Source organism: Glandiceps talaboti, chromosome 9 (assembly GCF_964340395.1).
Source record: "Glandiceps talaboti chromosome 9, keGlaTala1.1, whole genome shotgun sequence".
Taxonomy (NCBI): domain Eukaryota; kingdom Metazoa; phylum Hemichordata; class Enteropneusta; family Spengelidae; genus Glandiceps; species Glandiceps talaboti.
Genome location: NC_135557.1, coordinates 15,037,405 through 15,062,019, shown reverse-complemented (window position 1 = coordinate 15,062,019; position 24,615 = coordinate 15,037,405). Strand labels below are relative to the sequence as shown.

At 36.3% G+C, this 24,615-nt stretch overlaps 1 protein-coding gene across 1 annotated transcript; it reads left to right on the top strand.

Moving 5' to 3' along the window:
• The first annotated feature begins 12,296 nt into the window (after positions 1-12,296).
• On the top strand, positions 12,297-15,394 carry LOC144440347 (resistin-like beta). The gene is made up of 4 exons (XM_078129709.1): positions 12,297-12,465; positions 13,295-13,395; positions 13,914-13,982; positions 15,100-15,394. Exons 2-4 carry the CDS (start codon positions 13,305-13,307, stop codon positions 15,258-15,260), a joined length of 321 nt encoding a protein of 106 aa, XP_077985835.1. The 5' UTR covers positions 12,297-12,465; positions 13,295-13,304; the 3' UTR covers positions 15,261-15,394.
• The last annotated feature ends 9,221 nt before the right edge of the window (positions 15,395-24,615 follow it).

The window sequence follows — 24,615 nt, the reverse complement described above, 5'->3', positions numbered from 1 at the left end:
TGTCGCAATAACAGCTTCGTTGACTGCACCTGGTGTGCATGTGGTTGTTGATCGTTTGACTGACATAAAGCTCCTATCACACTGAGTGTCATTTTGATTTAAAAGTTGACTTAAGCTCACTACACTACACTAATAAATAGTTACCTTTCTATTAAAGTAATAAAACCAAATAAATTATCGGTTGACGTATTTATGTCTAGATTGATTGACGAACTCTAAAAGGTGACAAGAGTTCAATTCATATAAATACATACCTTGTTTAACTTCATATTATTTTGTCAACGTTAACGTCTTCAGTACTATTGATCCCAGAGGTACAGTATCGCTGTTTGGTTCATATTACAATGTAAAAAAAAATACAGAATAATGACCATTTTATTCATACATAATATCTCACATATCCTGAGAGTGGTAAAAAGGCATCCAGTTTCATCAATTTTAATGAAATATACATGGAAGGTGGTATATAGCAAGATTCCCAGAGTACTGTAAACACTACATCCATTGTCACTATCAAGGAATTATAAAATGCATAGTGATCGCTTATCGTTCCTTAACTCCCTTGGGAATACACAGCCCTCTATAAGTGCATAGGATTGTTTTGTACTATATTGCTATCATTTTGGACAAATATTGTCACGTTTGGTGACTTCACACTAAAAGTTGCAGGGAATGTTTAGTTACCTATGTATGTGTAACGAAGTTTAGTATACGGCCGTGTATAGTTGCCTTCAACTTCACTTGTTAACTCTTAGATCGAATTACCAAAGTCTCAGCACAACACACTCACTAGATATACAGGCAAGCACGCAGAACTTCTTGAGAAGGAGTTGTGAACTTTATTTAGAGCCAAGACAGCTCTCACCTCAAACCAGTCACCAAACTGAAGTCACAAACTAACAAGTCATTGACAATGACATAGTCCCCGCTATGATTGGGTTTTAAGGAATTATCACTACTCTGATCACGCAACAACACTTGTGAACCTAAATCAAACAGACTTAGATATGTTGTGTCTGCTTGTTGGACATGGAAAATTCGCAAACAAAATGGCTGCCAGGCAGCCATATTGGATCGTATGATGATGAAAATGGATATGCACATGTATGTCATAGAACACTGTCCTAATACCAACTTTGAATGAGATCTGTTCAAGCATGTCTGAGTTATGGCTTTGGACATGGAAAATTCACAAACAAAATGGCTGCTAGGAGGCCATATTGGATCGTATCATGACAACAAATGGATATGCACATGTATGTCATAGAACACTGTCCTAATACCAACTTTGAATGAGATCTGTTCAAGCATGTCTGAGTTATGGCTTTGGACATAGAAAAATCAAAAACAAAATGGCTGCCAGGCGGCCATATTGGATTGTATCACAACAACAATGAACATGCACATGTATGTTATAGAACACTGTCCTAATTCCAACTTTGAATGAGATCTGTTCAAGCATGTCTGAGTTATGGCTTTGGACATGGAAAATTCGCAAACAAAATGGCTTCCAGGCAGCCATATTGGATCATATCACGATGAAAATGAATATGCACATGTATGTCATAGAACACTGTCCTAATACCATCTTTGAATGAGATCTGTTCAAGCATGTCTGAGTTATGGCTTTGGACATGAAAATTCACAAACAAAATGGCTGCCAGGCGGCCATATTGGATCGTATCATGACAACAATGAATATGCACATGTATGCCATAGAACACTGTCCTAATACCAACTCTGAATGAGATCTGTGTGAGCATGTCTGAGTTATGGCTTTAGACAGGGAAAATTTGCAAACAAAATGGCTGCTAGGCGGCCATATTGGATCGTAGCAAGAAACACATTGACGTGCATATGTATGACATTGTATGTTACCCCTGTACCAAGTTTGAAAAAAATCGGTCCAGGCATCTCCAAGAAACAGCTGCGGACGGATGCACGGACGCATGGACAGACGGAACCCAATCCAGAAGTCCCCGTCCCGGACTTCGTCCGGCGGGGACTAAAAAACCCATTCTTATAGCATTCCCCATCCCATAATAACACTACTTCCATCCCATTGGCTACAAAGGATCACATGCTCTAAAATTGAATTATGATTGGTCATTATTTTTGGAAGGTGTAAAGGATTATCTCTTGTTGAATAGGTGTGAAAATTAATATCAAGACTTTCTTTTGAACTCAGAGTTACTTTGTTTTCACAAGATCAATGTTCCAGGTGAAAGGATTATACTGAATTCCTTCATGAAAGGTCAAAATGATAGTCACTGACAATGGTCATCGCCCTTTTACTAGAGGTCAAACTGATAACTCAATATTTCTTTTAACTCTATCACAGCATGCAACAACAGGTTCCACTCGTACCGGATCACGCGATCACACAGGGAACACATTACTTTACACTCAACTGGTCACAATATATCAATGCTTATAGTTATCTCGTCATTCAACCGATAACAGCTAGAGTGTTAAAACTATTTGTCTGTTATTTCAATTTGAGAAGTGAATTTAATATATATTTAATACAATATGACGACATTGTCGAAATTGTAAATATTCAAATATTGGTACGTCCGTGACAATATTGCCCAATAAAATGTGGGTCTGAATACCCAATCTGTGATAGTTTGTACAGGCATCACTGGGTTATAGAAAACAGACGTACATGAAGGTCAAGAATACAAAGACATTTCTGATTTTTTTTTCTTTTTAATGTTTAAAACGGTTTAGGGTTGGCGGCTTAGGGTAGACCGTGTTATCGTAAATTTAAACACAACTGTATAAATGGTTGTATTGTGTCACGGGGGTGCGACATCCTGTCAGTGTAAAGGGTCAAACACCTTGTCATTACTGGTATTGTTTACATTGTGTCTAACACCTGTTATTAGTGAGTCTGGTAGATCAAGAGTTATCGATGTGTACACTTCATTAATCATTACATTTTGATATTGGTGTCTAACTCAGATCTTTCAGACTAAATTGAAACAGGAACCAGAAATTACCATGTTTACCGTTAGGGATGGTGAAAATAAATTTCCGCGTTTGCGACTGCCAAACACTTTTTGCCCTTAATGAATACATAAAGTACGGTTGTTCATAATCCTCGATACATACATACATACATACATACATACATACATACATACATACATACATACATACATACATACATGCGGGTTATTCACTAATGTCTTCATCTTGGTATTTTCTGTTGCCGACACAAGTTAACTCGACCGACCCTAGTTTAACCCGACCTAGACATTTTTTAAACATGACACAAAAAGATAAGAAATTCTTTATCCTTTTGGCCTTCGAATTCATGTATACTGTTTCCTGTGCCCAGTGAAGTATGTATATGTACATAGTTTATCACACTAATGTATATTCTGGGTAATATTTCGTTTGTTTTTGGGTCAAAGCGATATTTTACAAAATTAAAAACAACCAAAAAAGGTAAAGATTGGATAGATAGATAAATAAAATAAAATGAAATGAAATGAAATGAAATGAAATGAAATGAGATGAGATGAGATGAGATGAGATGAGATGAGATGAGAAATGAAATGAAATGAAATGAAATCCCAACCCACCTACCTACCCTATTTACAGAGGCCATGTTATTGGAAACACATATTATTTTTTCCCCGCCTTATCTCTATAAAAATATTATTACTTTTAAGACAGTCAATTTGATCGCACATTGTGTAATTCATTTAACTTGAATGGTAAGGCATCAATGAAGAGAAACCCCACACTTGTTTCGGTTACTGCACGTGTAAGCTGGTGTCTAGTAAAGAATTGAGCCTTTCTACAACTAACATTCAGTGTGTGAATTCATGTATTTAAAAAAAATGGAACACAGTCAACATTTACTTACCTTACAGCATCAAGTCACAATTTGAAGTGACCCGACACAGGTTGCGCATGCATTTTCTTTTTTGTATTCACACTTTTATCTTTTCTTTCGTTATTGTTTAACTTTGGTGAAATAAAGATTCAATCATATCTGTAGCTCATTTCGTCAGATGACTTCTAATTGTCATTGCAAGTACTTTGATAACATAAGTTATACCACGGGTTATACTTCCATGAAATAACATAGCCCTTATTGCGAATTCGCTAGTAACCATAGACACTGGCTATGGAGTAACAAACAATGAAACACGATATACTGTAGGTACCAGCTCAGTGTATTGAGTGCTAAAATCTCAAAGTCTTTGTGTACTCGTTCACAGCTCACACCGGTCACTGTTCATAGATAGAAAACAATACATTACGTCGTTTTTTTATTTGAGAATGTCTTAAATGTCCAGACAGCAAAGTTTCCACATATGATTTCGTTTTCTTTTTGCGGAGCTTGTTGAAAGCTAGAGTGATCGTCGTCTTTACTCGGAACAAAAACAAACGTCACAAAACGATGGAAATAGAGGTAAATAAGTCATGTAGCCGAGTTCACCACATCAGATTTTAATCAGATGGTTGAAAATCTACCATCTTTGGTTTACCCACAGGCAAGGAAGACACTATGGTTTACACATAGACCCTCCACTCACGTGGGTGGAGGGTCTACGGTCTACACAGGGGTAATTAAAGCATGAAAGTATCAAGTTCATTTCTATTTTTTAAAACTACAGGAGACTACCGGTATATAGTGACGTCAGGTGGCTGCTGTCTGAGGTGACGTCAACATCGCTACAGTCACAGGATATACGTAACGTCTACGCAATGTGTATACTAAGTAAACGTTGTGTAGCTGTACGAACAATATATATACAACAACGTATACTTAGATTGTACACTGTCATTGTAATACGTAGTCGTATATCTACTAGTCCATATATTAGAGTTATTGTATATGTGTGTATATCAACGTCGTCGGAGAGTATTTTCGAAAAATACGCGAAATGTAGATTTTTGTAAACTGACGTATATATATCAGCGATTTTGCACTGTGTTTGTTTCGGTTACTGCACGTGTAAGCTGGTGTCTAGTAAAGAATGGAGTCTTTCTACAACTGATATTCAGTGTGCGAATTCATGTATTTCAGACAAATGGAACACAGTCAACATATTTTACTTACCTTACAGCATCAAAATACCAACTTATAATAATTGTGTCTTTTATGGGTAAGTGTTCTTCATCTGAGCTAGTAATACAGTCACCTGTAGTATCAGGTTATAATTGATGCCGCGAGGTTTGAAGTGACCCGACACAGGTTGCGCATGCGTATCGTTATTGTAAACTTTCTGGAATTTTTATGTGTTTACAGTTTTATTACGCCGCAACGGTAAGCATGTTAACGCCACTCATATAAGTAAGCATGCTACTGTTACACACTTAACTGTTATTGATGTGATCAGAAACAAAATTATTAGTATACACGTAGGTGTAGTACTAGTGTCATAAAATAAGCCCACTGGGTTAGCCATCAGCCAGTGAATATGTCCTTGCGCGAATTTTTCAATACTTAGAGCTCTTACATCATATGAACTCGTTATCTCAAAACACACGCCACATACCACTGTTGCAAGCTATCTACTGAATTAGGACGGTACACTGAACTTTAAGCTCAGTCGTGTTATAGGCATGGCGAAAGGTGTGTGCGTGTGCGTGTGTATGTATGTATGTATGTATGTATGTATGTATGTATGTGTGTATGTATGTATGTATGTATGTATGTATGTGTGATATTGTGTGTTTGTTTGTCTTGTCTGTCTGTCTGTCTGTCTGTCTGTCTGTCTGTCTGTCTGTCTGTCTGTCTGTCTGTCTGTCCGTCCGTCCGTCCGTCCGTCCGTCCGTCCGTCCGTCCGTCCGTCCGTCTGTCTGTCTGTCTGTCTGTATTTCTGTTTGTCTCTGTCTATCTGTATGTCTATCTGTCTTTGAACAACTCAAAGTGAAAAGACTGCAAGTCAAATCGAAGATAATTTTCTCAAAAAAAGTTACCACAATTTTCAGCAAGGTACTGAGTGACAGACATATTGAGCTATGCAACTTCAACAGTTCATTGACATAAAGACCATGCCGTTTTATAACTGTTTGTAGTGTAGACAATGATTACACTAAGCAAACCCGTCGTTCACACAACCATATGATAGCCATGATAAGACGTTATAGTGATGCGATTGTCAACAGTACCTAAACCTTATTATGTTGACGTAAGCGAAGTACATATAGTGATTGATGCATTTGATTAAGATGACATGTTAAGTTACTATGGTCACTACCAAATCTAGAGAGCATTTCATTACAGCGTAAATGATTCAATAATGGCTGGCGTCAACATGTGTTGCTGCACACGTCCATTGGGCGCGATGATTTTTAACAAAATCGGACATATGCAATTTCTCCAACAATAGTTGCTGGCAACAAATGTTTTTGTTTTTGTTTTTTTGGTCAACGCACACGGCCATTTAAAAAAAAACAATGTTGCACTGGCAACGTTGTTTTATGACAAAATCGGCCGTGTGAGAGAGGTTTGTATGAAGTATAAATGATAGTACACATGAGTACCTGCAAATGCATGCTTGGATGCTAACATTAAATCTAGAAACACACGGATATGGGGCGAGATCAATTGTTCAATGTAGGATAAAAAAAATGAATTCTTTTAGTTAGACCTCAGAACCCCTCTCCCCCTCCTCTAACTAAATTGGCCAATATTATTTTTTTTTTCAAACAGCACAATCGATTTCAAATCAGAGTGTAGCAGTATGTAGTGTTATGAATACAATGCCAGTATGTAGTGAGTAAACATCGTTCTTTAGTTGACACGTCACTTTACTATGTTTTAGTGCCGTGCATTTACTATAGCAAAAGTCCTTCTATTCTTCTAAAAAGAAATATTTGTATTTAGGGGTACAAACAGATTCATTAAAAGTAAAATAGTTTTTGTAGGATGAGAACTAAAATAGTTCAACCCACCACCCCTAAAGTAAAAGAATTTAGTTTTTATTATCCTACATTGAACTATTGATCTCGCCCCTAACCAGACGTAAACTGAATGCCATGCCTTCCGACCGCTAGGTTTCTATATCCTTTGCTGTCATCAACGCATAGAAAACTTGCATAATTGAAGCATGTGTTTAGGGGTTTGATAAGACTCGTGAGGGATTCTGCCGGTATATATATACACCTTGAAGGCGAAATTTGCATATATGCTCCGAAAATAATGACCTAAGGTGAGCGAGAAATGTCTTCCGAATTTCGACAGTTAACAAGAATACTAATAGTACACCAGGTGACAAGAGCGCCCTCAACCATACGAATCCGAATGTGTATGTTGATATGTAGCCACTTGGTGGCGCTGTTTCAAAATGTGGGGTTGACGTAACCAAGTGGCGCCGAGTTTTATTTTCACAGCATATGTATTGAAGATAAGACATCAGCTGTCTTGCTTCTCAGACAAAAGTTTTAGACTTGCTGGAATAGCCGACACAGTTGTCACGATGTGGCAACAAACTCCAACAAAGAACTGATGTACAAACACGTGCACATGTTGATGTAACATATAGAATTATATGTACAGAGCTGATGACATACAAAAAATGTTGCATGCTGTGACATAGAACTAGAGAACTAATAATGATACAGGCACTTGTTTTAGACCTGTATTGCCATGATGTAGAACCACAGAGCTGATGACATAGTAACTTGTTGCTGTGACAAAGAACTACAGAACTGATGACATATATACCTGTATTGCTAAGATATAGAACCACAGAGCTGATGACACGGATACATGTTGTTGTGACATTTGATACTGATGATGAAATATACCCGTACTGCTGTAATGTAGCTAGGACAACGAGTAGATAAATTCACTACTGTCTCTGTCTATATGACCATCATTGACATCTCGTATCTTCAAAGAGGAGGATTTGAAAGAAAGTTGACACATCTAAGGTTGTGCATCTATAAAACCATTCTACAGTGCTTTATCTGTGTTACTTTGACAAGTACTAACAAACTCACAAAATCCTACTGATAGACGATGACATTCTAATTAATGGAAAAATAGCTGAACTGTGAAAGACAGTTGAAGCCTTTATACCAGACAATAACGTATGCCAAGATTTGATGATCGTTAACACATAGAAGACAACATATGTCGGAATCTAGATTCATAAAAAAATATGTACTACGATCGTTTAAACTGAGAGAAAATACAGTGTAGATAGTCTATTCAAAAACTCTATCGTTAGTTTCTTCACTAGTAATCTTTTGAAAAACTCGACCAAATTATAATGGAATGGAAAATACCCGAAACAAAGCATCATCTCGGAGTGAAGTTTGCGTTTTAAGGTGTTAAGGCCTAATAAAAAATATTGTGTGGAGAGAGAGAGAGAGAGAGAGAGAGAGAGAGAGAGAGAGAGAGAGAGAGAGAGAGAGAGAGAGAGAGAGAGAGACCTACATGCATATACACACACTTATATACACACAACTTATGCAAACAACATATATACAGACAGACAGACAGACAGACAGACAGACAAACAGACAGACAGACAGACAGACAGACAGACAGACAGACAGACAGACAGACAGACATACATACATACATACATACATACATACATACATACATACATACATACATACATACATACATACATACATACAATGCTGACGAGAATGAGAAGCCTACGTACTATCTATACATACCATGCAAGGAGCGGCAATTGTGTGACGTCATAGTCTACATATCAAGCAAAGGTTGTGCGCCCTCATGTGGCCACAAATGTCTCTGGACGAGGAGAAAATATATATATATATATATATATATATATATATATATATATATATATATATATATATATATATTGAGAATGATGTAAACATGATATGATGTAAACTATAGGTTGTTGTTAAAATTAAGTAACAGCAGGTGTACTTTCATATAAACAGTCTGATGAATACATAGCATAATTATTCCTCTTTACTGTGTAACAGTAAGATATTGAATACATGTCGTTTATTTCATCCTGTCATCTCATAGTATTTGGCTAAAGATGTCATCTTTATTATTTCCATTGTGAAAGTGACAACATGAGTACCAGTTAGGTGCAGGGAGCCTGAAAGTGAACAGAGTGTCTATTTGTGGTTCTGTTTGTACAAAACCGAATGATGTTGACTTTGGTTGTTCTTCTGCTGACTGTGGTCATGTTCTGTATGACGTTGTTGTGGTGAGGCAAGGAATCAAACGTACCAACATTGTGGCGACAGTACTGAGCAAAAACAGTTACAATAACACCATGTTGTATACACTGTGGAGGGAACGATGCCTTAACTGGTCATGATAATGCGTACATGAGTGGCTCGAGAGCTCGAGACAACTGTGCTGTTATGTACATCCACATGTATACCCACTCTAAAAGTGAAGGCGCTGTGGTCAAACAACCAAATAATGTTAACAAGAGTATAAAAAATGACAGACTTATTTCACACTACAAACCACGATGCGTGCCAACAATAAGTGACTACCAGTATGAGTAGTTGTACTGTGAATTGTGTTAGGCAATCATTAAAAAAGTTGACCTACCTGCCTAAAATGTTCAACATGGTTACTCGTTGAACAGCAGTTTTATTTTGTTTAGCCTGATATGACTTGTAATGACGATTGACATGGTGAAAATGTATGTGTGTGATAGCGTCGCTCTATGAATGTACTTTTTGGAGTCCTCTTTGCAGTAAAACCAATGGGGTTGCACATAACATGGATGCCGCTCATTTTGAGAAAACGGTATTGAACGACATAATCAGTAGCTTTTCCCACAAGACAAAATGGCAGCCCACCTGGTACCCCGCAATATACACTAGCTTTTTTAAGTTTTGCAATCTACACTCATGGCAGACGGATGAAACTTCAAAATCTACAACACAATATCCTTTATTTTAGAAGTTAGAACGTAACGAGATTACATCAGTTATATGCAATATTAAAGCCTTGATTCCTATAAATAAATTTACTATGCGAAATGACGATTTGTGCTCAGTGTTTTTATTACTATTTTTTCCCCAAATGTATGAGTAGCATAGGTGTGTTACTAGAAACAACATTTTACGTCATTGAAAGAAATACCATATGCCATGGTAAAAATTAAACATGTAAATAGTTGACATTTATATCCAGTGTCTTATTTTACGGGTATTTTTATTGTCAAATAATAGTTTTAATTGAGTAATCATTTACAGATAGGCTTTACTCCTTCAAGCACCAAGTTAACATGTAGTTACACATTGAAAACCAGTTGATCCTTTGTACAGGTGCAGTCAACGAGACTTTTCCTGCTGAAAGCTGCTCTTACGCAATTGTTCAGAGTATGTGTAATTCTATTTCGATCGGTAGCGGGAGGGAAGAATTTGTGGCCAGGAAGTCCTGATTTTGTTACAACGGGAGGAGAAAACATGATAGTGTCTGTAACGTAACGCTCATTGTGTACGCCAAAATGAATTGTTAGTATATAGGTGAAAGCACAAACGTTTTCCTGGTGGGGAGTGAATAAACCATTCACGATATTGGGTGGACTGGTGGGCAGGTTGAACACCAGTGGGAGGGGGAAGGCAGATAGCCTTCACCACCAGTGGTAGGGAAGATACTAGTAGATAAGAACAGCTAAACACCCTCCCGGTATATATACTCGATTTTGTTCACCTTTTTACCATCTCTATTGTCCAGTAGATAGGTCAGTATGAGACAAAGTAAAATGTCTGACTTTCAACAACCCCTACGAAAGATGTCATCATGGGTAAATGGATAGACCATGACGGAACTTCGTTTCCCACGTTCGCTATATTTACACTGCAGCCTCTATTAAAAACTTTACGTGTGAAAATTTCATTACAATTCACATCAATGAGGGTATGCGGGTAAAAGGATCGATTTATCTATTAATATCTATGCAGTGAATCACCGGTATTAAAGGTACCATCAACACTGACGTTTCTGTCGATCGAGCAACGTTTTGTGAAGGGACCTTTTAATTAACGATGACGTATATAGTATTAATTTTACTATAAATTAAAATATCAGCGAGAAGACTTTGGAATAATTAATGACAGAAATAATATCACTTTAGTATAGCTGGTAGTTGACATTATTTTTTATCCGTCCTTTTATTCTCGTGAATAGCTATATTTCAATGTTTTTTTTATACATATGGCAATGAAGAATCTGAATCTGAAGAATCCGAAACTGAATATGAATCTGACTGACAACGTCTGGTTGACGTCATGTATTAGCAATGGTATTACACCATGCACCATTAAACAGTGCATTTTGCCAGGTTTATCTTTGGAAACACCCTTATCGACGTCAACATTTCAGCGTAGAAGCGAACGTTTTCTATGCATACAATAGTGAGATATTCGAAAAAAAATTCCCCCAATGAATTCGAACAAAGAGGACAATCCGTGTCAGAACGTCATTACATCCCGTAGAAGAGGGGTCATGAAATGGTTATATTCTTCTGTCTGTCTGTCTGTCTGTCTGTCTGTCTGTCTGTCTCTGTCCATGTCATTATTTTAACTAATGCGACTGGGTCAATTCAACTGAAACTTAGAACATCTTCCCTATGGCAAAATGAAGAATTGAGTTGGTTTTCATAACATCCTGTGAATATTAATGATGCAAGTGCATAATTAATTATTTCCAGCAGTAAGTAATATCATGGAAGTATAGCCCTCTTCCACCATGGTAATATCTTTGAAACGAATTTGCATATAACACACATCTTTGTACATACATTATAGATAACAATGTCCAGGTGTAGTGTGAAGCTTGTTCATGAACTTTTGGTTATAATGAGTTTAATATTGTATTATCACTACTTTCGGTAATTACGTAATCCTTTTCAAATCCATGTTTCAAATTTCAGATTATTTGATGTATATATTGATGTTTACAAAACATGCCCTGTACACCGTGTTGATTTTCACTTTTCACTTTTACAATTATCATTATTAATCAGTGACTTTTTTCTATGGTGTGAATCTTGTTTGTCTCATATTTTCCAGTGTTGAAGAACATAAGTGCGGAAAAACAAACAACATTGAGGAAATACATAATTTCGAAAGATATTTTTTTAAAACAACAATCAATTTCAATTGATTGTGATGAGCTTGTAAATTTAGGTCTCTCTGCCCTGAAATATTAATTTTCATTTTATAGTGATATTAATTTCAAAAAATATTAATGTTACTGGTATATGAAAATAGAACTCAACTTTTCGTAAATATTGATTTACGTTTGGCAAACAATAAATTTTCAATATCTTGGCAGTACATCAACGCACGTGTATATTTAAAAGGCCTGAATTCCCACTGGTTTTATTCGTCGTCGTCAAATAGATAGGTTGGATATAGAAGGACTAGTCTAACGATATTAAGCTGACGAACAACATTCACTTCAGTCAACCAATAAGTCTATCAGTGCCACTGGCAACACATCTACAACCGCGAAGAAAGGTAAAACTAGCATTTGTTGTTTAGCCTGAAGAATCATGTTATTAATGCTGAATGTATTTTGTTTGTTGATTTGTTGTAAGCCTGCTGTACATGCAATGCATAACCATATTGTTACAGAAGCTAAACTTAAAAAAAACCAAACCAACCATTTAAACCATTTCCATGCTAGGCATACACAGTGTTTATTGCTTTTAATACAACATTGATATTCCGAAATTGAAATTAGGAAAGAAATGGAGACTTCGGGTTATTAATGTTATAAAGACATGTTTGTTTTTTTAAATGTTCTAAACTCTCTTATAATTTAGGGTGACGACAACTTGAATTGGGAAAAACCGAGGGAATCGAACGAATTATGTGATGTTAATTACGTTGTACGTCGTTGTATGAAACTTGTCTCATTCCTTCTTATCAGAATTTTGTATAATTTTGAATCAGAGTGACTTATAACCCAAAAGGGCTGGGGTGGGGGTGCTTCTTTTTGTGTATTCCTATTGCAAAATGTCACAAGTCACAATAACAAACTACTACTACTACTACTACGACGACGACGACGACGACTACTACTACTACTACTACTACTGCTGCTGCTGCTGCTGCTGCTGCTACTACTACTACTACTACTACTACTACTACTACTACTACCAAGAGCAAGCAAACGCATCGGTCTTTTGTCGCGGGATAAAGTGGGAAACCGTCGATGAAAAAATAAGGTGTTGAATATAAGTTTGAAATTACAACCCTCTCAAAGTATCACCTATGACGATATTTCTCATTCATAAGTAATTTAGTTTCATTTGGTGTTTCATATTCCACACTTTCATTTCAGGGCCCATAGTATGAAAATGAAGTCAATTGGGTTATATTTCTTTCTGACCATGGTCATGATTTGTGGATTATGTGTTGACGTAGACGCACATCTACAGCCAGGTATGTGAGGTTGACTATTTATTATGAGGTTCTCAACCCATTTTTACGTGTGTGTGTGTGTGTGTGTGTGTGTGTGTGTGTGTGTGTGTGTGTGTGTGTGTGCGTGCGTGCGTGTGTGCGCGTGTATGTGGATGTGTATGTATGTATGTTTGCGAGTGTATGTCTGTCTGTTTGTTTGTTAGTTAGTTAGTTTGTTTGTTTGTTTCTGTGTGTGAATGTATCTGTGCATGCATGTGTGAATGTATGTGTATGTATGTATGTATGTATGTATGTATGTATGTATGTATGTCTAGCTGTATATATGTATATATGTATGTATGTCTGTGTATGTGTGTATGTGTGTATGTGTGTATGTATGTATGTATGTATGTATGTATGTATGTATGTATGTATGTATGTATGTAGGTAGGTAGGTATGCATGTGTGTGTTTAAAATAAACGAAATGTGTGACTACTACGAGTGACTCATACAAGTTTCGTACCTGCATTAGTCAATGTATAATTGTTCTATATTATAGATCCTGCCTGTGCTTCTCTATCATGCATCAATAAATTCTCAAGAACACTCTACGCAACATGTCCAGTAGGTAAGTACACTCTCCGTGTCGCCATTAGCAATAAACCCATGTTCTTGTATACTGGCCTATGTAGTTTGTTATGAAAATCACAACCCTCATCGAATGATATTATGGTGGAAAGTCTGCATGGAGTTACAACACATTTAAATGGTTTATAATTATTTCATTTCAACTAAATATAGCAAAATGTATGACTTTATTACTGAAATATGGTACATGCAGTTTCTTGTTGGTTTCTACTTAAGTGTATCTGTTCAAACAGAAAAGCTTAACACTTTTGTGAAATCCACTGTACAACGTTGTATTCAATTGCAAACCAACGCCCACATCATGTACTGTCTGTACCTAATAAACCATGTCTGTGAGTGTTACATTGTAACATTCTGTCTGTAAAAAAAATATACCAGGTCTACAGAAAAAAATGTTTGGTTCCGGTTACCCGACCCCTCCTAGTTTTTCCCGGCAACGCTAAACTTTTTTGTATGTGTTCGAGAAAAAAATCTCGCAAGAAATAGTTGATTTGGAACTGTCATCAACTTATAAAGGCACTATAAAACTGTTCTTCCAATCTGTAATGACTTTACATCTGATGAGAAGAAGCCAATAACACAGAGACCATATGGAAAAAACGGAAAACATAACTACCTGAACTAGACACTCACATATGAAAAACAAATATTTCTATAAAAAATAAAATAAAAACTCTACCTTTCCCACCTATTCTAAAATTGAGCGTAATCGGAACAACATAAATTTTTGTTAGGACTAAGCAGCAGAGTCAATGGGGAAAAATAAAAGCAGGCTCAAAATACATATACTACACTTTCCAACAAAAGTTCCAGGTGTTCGTTTCTCCTTCACAAACCTTTGAATATTAAATTATATTTTTATCTGTAAGCAAGGTGAGATTTTGAAATGTAGTCAGATTCTGATCACTGCTGGAGGAGTTGTTTATGGTACTAGGTTATTTTTCAACCCATCCTTTGTGGCATGAGAAGAATGCCAAACGATGCATTTTGACTTGACATGTATCAATGACAATGTAACTTTAATAATGTTTTATTTTGTCAACCTCTCCAAAACATTTAATGTATCTTTTCCCTTATTTTTTTCGTTTTTCTTACAGGCTACGTGGTAACAGGTTGTAGCTGTGGCTATGCTTGCGGTTCTTACTCTATACAACATGTATCGGCAAATCGACAGCGGTGTTACTGTCACTCTGGATGCAACCCCCGTCCTGATTGGACAAATGCACGTTGTTGTCAGTTACTGATAAATAGCGATTAGTCATTGACTGCTTCACAACATGACGAAAGGGTAATGACGTAAATGATGACGCCAGGGTTATGACGTCAGGGTTATGGTATAAGACATGCAATGTTGTAATTCACACTTGAATTATGTTATCAATAAAACCAGATTTAAACTGAATGCCTCCTGTAAAGAATTTCATGATTTATGCAAGAAATTTAGCTCTATATCTTTGATTCGTCAAGTCCCAATGAAAGTTAGTTGTCAAAAATGTTATTGAAATGCCCGCCACGCCTCCTATTCTCAGCACAGGAAAGCTTGCCATCCTCGACTTCCTCGGCTTTCGTGATCCCCTACATACCCGGGATATGGCATCGTCATAAGCGTCATGGCAAACTTTCGCTAAACACACAATTGGTACAACAACCAAACAAAGAAACAGTAGTAAACCAGTGATAGTGACTCTGAATGAACCGAGACGTTCGCATAAACCAAATAACATCCCACAGTTAAACACTGCAGCTGTACAAATCCCTGCTGTCCTACATGTTTCTGTCCTTTTCGTTTTGATTTCTCTGTTTTCTCCATTGTCGCACTCCTTCCTTTTGGGCTTCTCTTTTATTAGACTCCGAGTCGCTTTTTGGCCCCTGTTTCTGATTAAACAGGCGAATTAGTAATGTAAACAAGTCATGCATTAAGTATATGTTAAATGTATTTAAATGGAATCTTCCTGAACAGTCTGATCTTAGAAGGTATTTCGTGCAAGTTTAATGGACAAGGATGTCGTATTGTGTGCAACCATAGAGAGTAAAAAATGCATTAAATATAACAGTCAACTACTGGCCAAAGATGGATATATCAGCCTGTTTTGGTTTTTACAAATGCCAGAGTCTATTTGATGGCCCGATGGATACCTTCAAAATCCTCTGATTCCACCCCCACCCCCCCCCCTACCTCGATGAAATTCATTTTGACCTTTTCCCCTCCGTTGACTGGAAGAGCACTTAGAGTACAGGAAGGTCAATCATCTGCCAGTATTGCATCCACAATTACTGAATCACGAACTCAGAGTGCCATTTTGTATTCCTATGTATTCAAATCAAATGTGCACGCGAGTACAACGACTTGTTAGGCCTAAAGGAAGTCGGTCATATCATAGCTGCTGCTCCACACCCCTACTATGGAAATCGAGTTGTCCAAAGCCGGAAGCAAAACATTTTAAAAATCCAGAAGAAAATTTTGAAAAAAAAATCACAGAATTAAAAATGAAAAATGATATTGGTCTACTCGGCTTGCCATACCTTCGATCTCCCCAAACTAGCCCTTTGATACAGTTCAACAATTACATAAATTTCTATGTTTAGAATATGTAAAAATCTTTAAAATTTTACTTTTCAAAATTAATAAAATCTCTTGAAGGTATAATATTTATCATAATGTTTAAATTTACGACTCTATTTGTTTTTACAATCAAGGTAGCTGTCAATGACCTATTGGGACACGTGATAGTACCCACGTGTAACTTAAATGTGACTTTGAATACGCACTACTCCAATGTAAATAATTTAACTAAGAAAAGCAAGAAATTGTCCGGAATTGCTGAAATGAAAGAAATATAGATCTAACACTCATAACAGTACATAGAAACTTCCACCTAAATTAATTAATGCAATCTCAGATATCATATAGTTTTTAAAACACACCCATAATTTAACCTTGGACAATGACTCCTTAATGCTGCGAACGTGATAGATGGGAGATGCAAAAACACAATGTAATATTATAGTTAAAGAGGAAGATGAAAGGTACTCCACATAATGTGCTATATGCCAATTTAATTGGAAACTAAAGGAGATCATAAGGAGGCAAGGAAGTAATCATATTGGAAATTAGTCATTTCTTGGTGTTAAAACCTAATATATAAAAGTAATATTTCGTACCTTTAACTGTTGATCATATAGGGGGGTCAGTTTACAGATAATGACCACAGTATTCATCAAAGCTTAGCTTTCTCACTCAGCCTGTAAGGCGAGGCTGGAAACCGTTTGTACACTAGCTAGAAAACAAATTTACAGACACTAGTACATGATGTTCTGTTACTTGAAATGAATACATAACTATACTATCATGTTTCATAATGATGAAATAATTTCAAATGGTTTGGCATACAACTATACTTTCATGATTTTTTAGCATTCCGAATTCAAGTTTCAATTATGATGAGGAGAGGGTATTATTATCACTTTGACATATTATAATAATACCAGATAACACTCTTTTAGTTTTAGTGCTTGAATTTTAAACATTTCTGGGGGCTCAAAGGGAACCCCTCCTGTCCCTACGATCACACTTCTCCCATTTATATTCTCCCGGCTATTGTTCTCGATCCTTTGTTGAACCTTACCTTCCGTCTTTTCTGACGACTAACTGTTGGTGCATTGATGACTATTTTCAGCAGGTTATTCCAGGTGTTGATAACACATAGCTAAAAAGAGAGCTTACTCAGATTAAATCTTGCATGTTGTTGAAACAGCTGTTTACCATGGCCTCTTAGTCCAGTTCTTGACATAGTCTGACTTCAATTTTAGAAATGATGAGACTTCTGGATCAAACTTCCCATTAACAATTTTGTATACTTCTATTCACAGCCCCGACTGTGTTCTATCATATCTCCTCAAATTCTCCTAAATGCAAACGTTGGTAATTTTAGTTGCTTCAATCTCTCTGGATAAGACAAGTCGTATGCATAATATATATGTATGTATTAAAGTATGTATGTATGTATGTATGTATGTATGTATGTATGTATGTATGTATGTATGTATGTATGTATGTCTGTCTGTCTGTCTGTCTGTCTGTCTGTCTGTCTGTCTGTCTGTCTGTCTGTCTGTCTGTCTGTCTGTATGTATGTATGTATGTAAATAATAATAATAATAATATTTTTTTTTATATACCGTAAATCCATAAAATGCTCTAAACGGTTCACAAAGTTCAAAAAAAGAAAAAGCACTTGACATTAAAACAATACTTCGATACATCTTAAAAGACAATTAATTAAAAGCTTTGCGGAAGAGATGCGTTTTTAAACTTTTCTTAAAACAGTCAACGGTATTACACATTCTAATCCCAGTCGGTAAATCGTTCCATAGCCGCGGAGCAACATGGCTGAAGGCCCGTTTGTAGACGAAAGATGACCTCGTAAACGGAACCTCAAGCAAGCCCGAATCTGAAGAACGCAGACGACGCTTAGTATTTCTGGGTGTTAAAAGATCAACAATGTACAAAGGAGCAAGACCATGAAGTGCCTTAAAAACCAGTAGTAAAACTTTGAATTCAATTCTACACTCGATTGGGAGCCAGTGAAGTGATCTTAGATCAGGAGATATATGATCATACTTGCGGCAGCCAGACAATAGGCGAGCCACGCTATTTTGAACGAGCTGTAGTTTCCGTAGTAAACACAAAGGAAGCCCAAGAAACAGTACATTACAATAGTCTAACTTAGAAAAAATGAAAGCATGAATGAGCCTTTCAAGTGACAAACGTGGAAGAAATTTACAAATGCGAGCTATATTTCGTAAATGAAAATGAAATAAACGAAATGTGTGACTACTACGAGTGACTCATACAAGTTTCGTACCTGCATTAGTCAATGTATAATTGTTCTATATTATAGATCCTGCCTGTGCTTCTCTATCATGCATCAATCAGTTCTCAAGAACACTCTACGCAACATGTCCCGTATGTATGCTACATATGTTATGTTTGTTATGTATGTATGTGTGATTGGGATAAATATAATGTGTTCTACATGTATATATTGTGTCAAACTTAAATTTTAATAAAAATCAAAATATGTCTGTTGGGTATAACCCTAACTTTACAAGGACATTTTGTTTATACATTACATGATAATAGTTAGCTGTTATGCACGCAAGCTAGTTTATTTACTCGTTTGGTTTGTTGTTATGTCACTAACTCAATGTTGTCAGAAATCCTTGCAATCAGAAATTATTGTCTGTCTCTAATTTTGACCAGGAAGCGTAACACATGTTGACCAGGTAATGCGTGTCACAAAAAAAAATTGTCACCTTGCTTGCTTCTTAAGGAATGTGGTGTATTTTCAGGAACAGTGACTTGATCAGAATCCTAATACAGTGATGTTTGCAGACAGATTCACATTGTTCGAATTGAGTAGCACTCACAAGTCATCATTGCTAGCAATGAATATCACAAATGTCAGCCATGTTATTTTTGTTAAATACTGTTCCAGTGCTGAGAGAAGACAATACGTCATGTACACATTCATTTTTGGAAACAGTGTCACTGCTTTCGCAACCATCTCGTCTGGGCGCACATCATACATGCACGCAACTGAGGACACGGCAGCTGATGATTTGGTATTGACACCAATTGAATAGGTTGCCATAGTTTTCACAGTTTTTTTATTTAAAAAATAATTGGATGATTTTGAGAATCATGAAAAAAAAATGATTTAAGCATTCACAGTATCAACAATGGAGGCCAAAGATCATTTATTAACTGATAAGTGGGAATTCACTAAGCTTACGAGAGGCATCCAGTTTCCACCTGATTATGTAAGAATATAACTACCAGAAAGCAGTATATTAGTCCTTGAAAATCGAAAATCTGTGGGGACTGAAGGAGCAAACCACCTCCTATACCTACCCCACATAGCTCCCACAACCGTCCACATAACTTTAATATACAGTCTAATTTGCAATTTTACTTTCGGCATAAGCTTATATACATTCATTCTTACCTATTCCTTTTGAAATAATCTACATCGATTATGTTATAAGGAAATTTAAAAAAAAGTTTAGTTGTTTGTTTGTTTGTTTGTTTGTTTGTTTGTATGTATGTATGTATGTATGTATGTATGTATGTATGTATGTATGTATGTATGTATGTATGTATGTATGTATGTATGTATGCCTGCCTGCCTGCCTGCCTGCCTGCCTGTCTGTCTGTCTGAATGTATGTATGTATGTATATATGTATGTATGTATGTATGTATGTATGTATGTATGTATGTATGTGTGTGTGGAGGTAGACAGGTGTTACGAGTCACAAATCTAAATTATATCCATTCAGGATATTTTGGTAACTTTCATTATAAACTCACAGTAAATTGAAGTCAACACGCGTACGCATTTAAACTTTGTACATACAGTGACATTCCGTTGCGTAACAACATAGGTCTTTGACATTTCAACATTGTTTGTACCAGGTACGATTGAACTGTCAACAAGTTTTAATATGACATGACTATTTTTATGGTCTTTGAGATATGAACTTGTAGTGCTAATCTAGAGAAGGTGATTGGATATTAGATCTCAGATGAAGTCTTTCACAAGACTTAAGAATACGTCATACTTTAAGAATAGAGATTTGTGTAAACTTTGAAATGTATTTAAGTTGGGTTTTTAGCCCATCTCAGGAGAAGCGGAGATGGAGATTGGTCATGTAATAAAATCAACCAAGTGGTTAGCTTGGCGTTCGTTGAAACCAGATACGTATGTTTTGTTGTGAGTTCTACTCAACATAATCCAAGTCGGTACGGTACCTCGTACAAGATATGGTATGAGAAGAAACTAGTTGGTCGGCTAATTCAACGTTATAGTCTTAAATGGAATAGACTGACGATTGGAACAGCAGTGCGAGTGAGTACTTCCCCGTTTGAACATTAAATATCGATATTGATGGACCGAACCCAATATGTTCATTTGCCGTAACTATATGAACACTGATGTATTAATGATTAACGTTTTTCAGCTTACAACACATAATGGGACTTGACCTATTGCCGCCCAAATTTACAGGCGATGAGATAGTGAAGAAATGGCTTTGTAAATTCGATGCATTTATTAGCTTAAAAGGATACAACGATGACCAAAGTTTGCATATTACCTTAAATCTATTGCTAACTGGAGAGACCGAACGATGGTTTGTATCATTACCAGAAGCCGTTGCAGTCAACTGGACGTACGCACGACAGGCTTCCATAGGGCGTTTTCAAGATGGGTCCGAGATGGAAAGTGGACCAGGAATTGCAGAGACTCAAACAAAGTGACGATGAGAAGATTGAACAATATGCGTCTCGTGTAAGGGACATATTTTATGGTTATGGTAGAGATATTAATGGGGAGGAAATCTCGAGTATTTGTTCGCAGGGGGTGAGACATTCGTTATTTGGACCTGTTGTTCTGAAAGAGCAAACGAGCTTCAGAGAAGCGGTGAATTTTGCACGTTTAGCAGAAATGGTACAGGATTTGGATGGTCAAGGGAAAATGGGAGTGGAAAAGTCAACATCGGATCCAGGGGCCAGCGACCGTGACATCCTTCAGCAAACATGTGACTCTCTTACTGACACACTCAACTTGAATACCCGTCTACATGAACAGCTTATTTCAAATATGACAGCACATGACATGCCAAGCAAGGACGATCACCATTTCTCAAGTCATGCGGTAAGACAGAACACTTTCACATCTGATCCATACTCTCGAAAATTTAAGACTAATAGAAATGGACCAACTTATGGAGGTCAGCAGATCAGAACAGGCATATAGATAGTTAGATATTGGACTGGATTGCTGGATGGATGGATGGATGGATGGACAGACAGACTAATGGACAGACAAATGGACTAACAGACAGACAGACAGACAGCCAGTCAGTCAGGCAGTCAGGCAGGCAGACAGACAGGCAGACAGACAGAGATAGGTAGGTAGATAGATAGATAGATAGATAGATAGACAGATAGATAGATGGATAGATAAATCGATAGATAAATGTCAATGTTGCACTTTATACTGTTCGCTGTTAGCAAGACGGTATTTGTATATCTTGCTAAAAAAATCACATTTCACGATATTTATCAACATATAATAACATTATTTATTTACTTATCCATAAGTATACAGTCAGAAACAAATCAAGACCTTGAGATAATATATTGGATACAACAATTTACAAATACTCATCAATGGGTACTCTTTACAACTTCTGTTCAACTTGTTACATGGAAAGTGCGGAGTCTTATTTCCTATAATATAAAATTCTATTTAGCAGTTGCTGTAGACTATAAATAGCATAATATCAATAGGAGGATGTTTAGTGTATTTTTTTTTGTAAAATTGCGACATATCATAAATATACTTTCACACCAAGGTGGCCTTCAGTAATTCCAGGAGGTAGGGCCAGGGGAATTGGGGGTGGGTCACGTTTTTTACAAATTGGTCCTCTGGGAGGGTTATATTTCAGAGAATTGAAATAAGTATAGGGAGGGTCACCTTTTGTGAGTTGATGAGCGGGTCTCACAGCAGTAAAGGGGGTAACATCATGACAAGATGCTGGGGATAATCTGGATGTGTTGTCAGTTGTGCAACATCTAGTATTTGGAAGTCCAGGCCTTCAGCTCAACCAATTGGATCCAAACAGACATATAAACAGTGGGAAATTACGAAATAAAAACTATCAATTTTTTGGAATATAATCTTACTACATAAAATCCTCTGTCTATAGTGAGATTCGGAACCCAGAACCTTCTGATTACTTATAACCATGCACTCTACCAAGTACGTCATAGAGGCGCGGTGTTAACAAGCGCAGTTATTGAAATTTAGGGAGGGTTTCTTTTCAGCACAACAGACTAGGGGAATGGTCATATTTCATGACACAGACCGTGATCCCCCTTGTAATTAATGAAGGCGCCCTAATTCTTATTGAACCTCTTTTAAAACCATACATATCATATAGTTTAGTCTACGACCTTGGTTGCCATGGTGTTCAATTATAAAAGCTACAGGATGTGAATTTACATTTCATTAATGGCGCTGAGAACATAACATGTTCACATCAATCCGATGCTTTGTAGAAATGTATGATAAATCATGAATAACTATCTGTATAGAAATACGCACGTCAATTTTAACAAAGTGTAACATGTAACTATTGTAACATCACAATGTATATTTCACCTTGATGTAGATTATCTATAAATATCTCAACAACAGTTGCTTAACTTGTAGTTTTTATCAATAAAATATCCAATTAATGAGTGCTCAGAAAGACAATGAAAAAAGGCGTTCCATATATATAAGAGTAATATTTCTACGTAGCTACTGAAAGATTAGTCGATGTTACAAAACGTTAATCTTCGTTACACAAATTACCCAACTGATAGATAAATATAAGTAATTGCCACAATTCTAATATATATGACTTTTATTTAGAAAAGTATTTAGAAAAATGTCAAAAGTATACTCTTACTAGTAACACTTTCTGAATATAGATATACATCTCATCTATTTGCAGGTTAGATTCGCGTTGCATTTATGTTCATGAATTTGCTAATTGATCTCAAACAGAATTGTATATTTCTTTGCTGCTAGACCTTCAGGCGTTCTTCCGATACGATAAGCGACGGAAACTTACAGACGTTTATGCTTCAATAGAGCTAGCATACAGTCTGTTGTGATTTTGAATTCCAAAATTGTGCAAATTTGAATATTGGTTTTAAATATATCTCTATTAAAAAATGATCTTGGTGACTCCATGTTTTCTCGATGTAACTTTGAATTAATTGCAATTCGCTTAAACGTAGTAACAATAAGAGCTCTTATTAGAAGCCTTACATATGACTGAATGGTGACATGAATTAAAAGAAATTAGTGACAATGAATAAATACAAAAGAATTATATGCTGGAGTTTGATGATTCACTCTGAAGGTCAAATCAAAGTTCAACGTCTGAAAAGAAAGTGTACATCTCAAATTTATTGTGTGCACTACAGATTTCGCCAACTTTCTGTTGAAAGTATTTAACATCAAAAGTTCATGTACTTCTCGTCGTTTTACAATCTACATTAATGGATTGTTATTCAATCTCAATGCCATTCAATAAAATATATATATGGATTACATGTGAAAACAGTATTTTTTTCTCCTATAGTTCATGGGGATATCGATTTAAAGTCAATGTCAAATGTCTACGTTTTAAATGACAGCTTGTACCTTATAATAGGAAGTAGACACTTGAATGGAGTCTATGTATAACGGTGTTTTTAGCCACGCCATAAACAACGACTTTTATCAACACATATTGCAAATATTCGGTCATATTTGCATATGTCACGAAACACAATGTGCAAGTAAGTTACTGACATGCTACCTTTGTGCCATGTTTGAATGAAATTGGATATAAGATGCGTGAGGCAGAGCATGATATGGACGGTCAGACGCATGGACCGACAGCACCCATTGTGATATTCTACTCTTTGGGTGTCTATAAGACCTTTATTTCGGTGTAGCAAATTATGAAAACACGTTAATAACCAACAAATACTAATGTTATTAACCAACATATA

What these genes read in the sequence shown, in the direction of transcription:
- LOC144440347 (XM_078129709.1), top strand. Translation starts at nt 13,305, where the DNA reads ATGAAAATGAAGTCAATTGGGTTATATTTCTTTCTGACCATGGTCATG. An exon ending in AGACGCACATCTACAGCCAG is followed by an intron (nt 13,396 to 13,913) that starts GTATGTGAGGTT and finishes TCTATATTATAG; the next exon opens with ATCCTGCCTGTGCTTCTCTA. An exon ending in CTACGCAACATGTCCAGTAG is followed by an intron (nt 13,983 to 15,099) that starts GTAAGTACACTC and finishes TTTTTCTTACAG; the next exon opens with GCTACGTGGTAACAGGTTGT.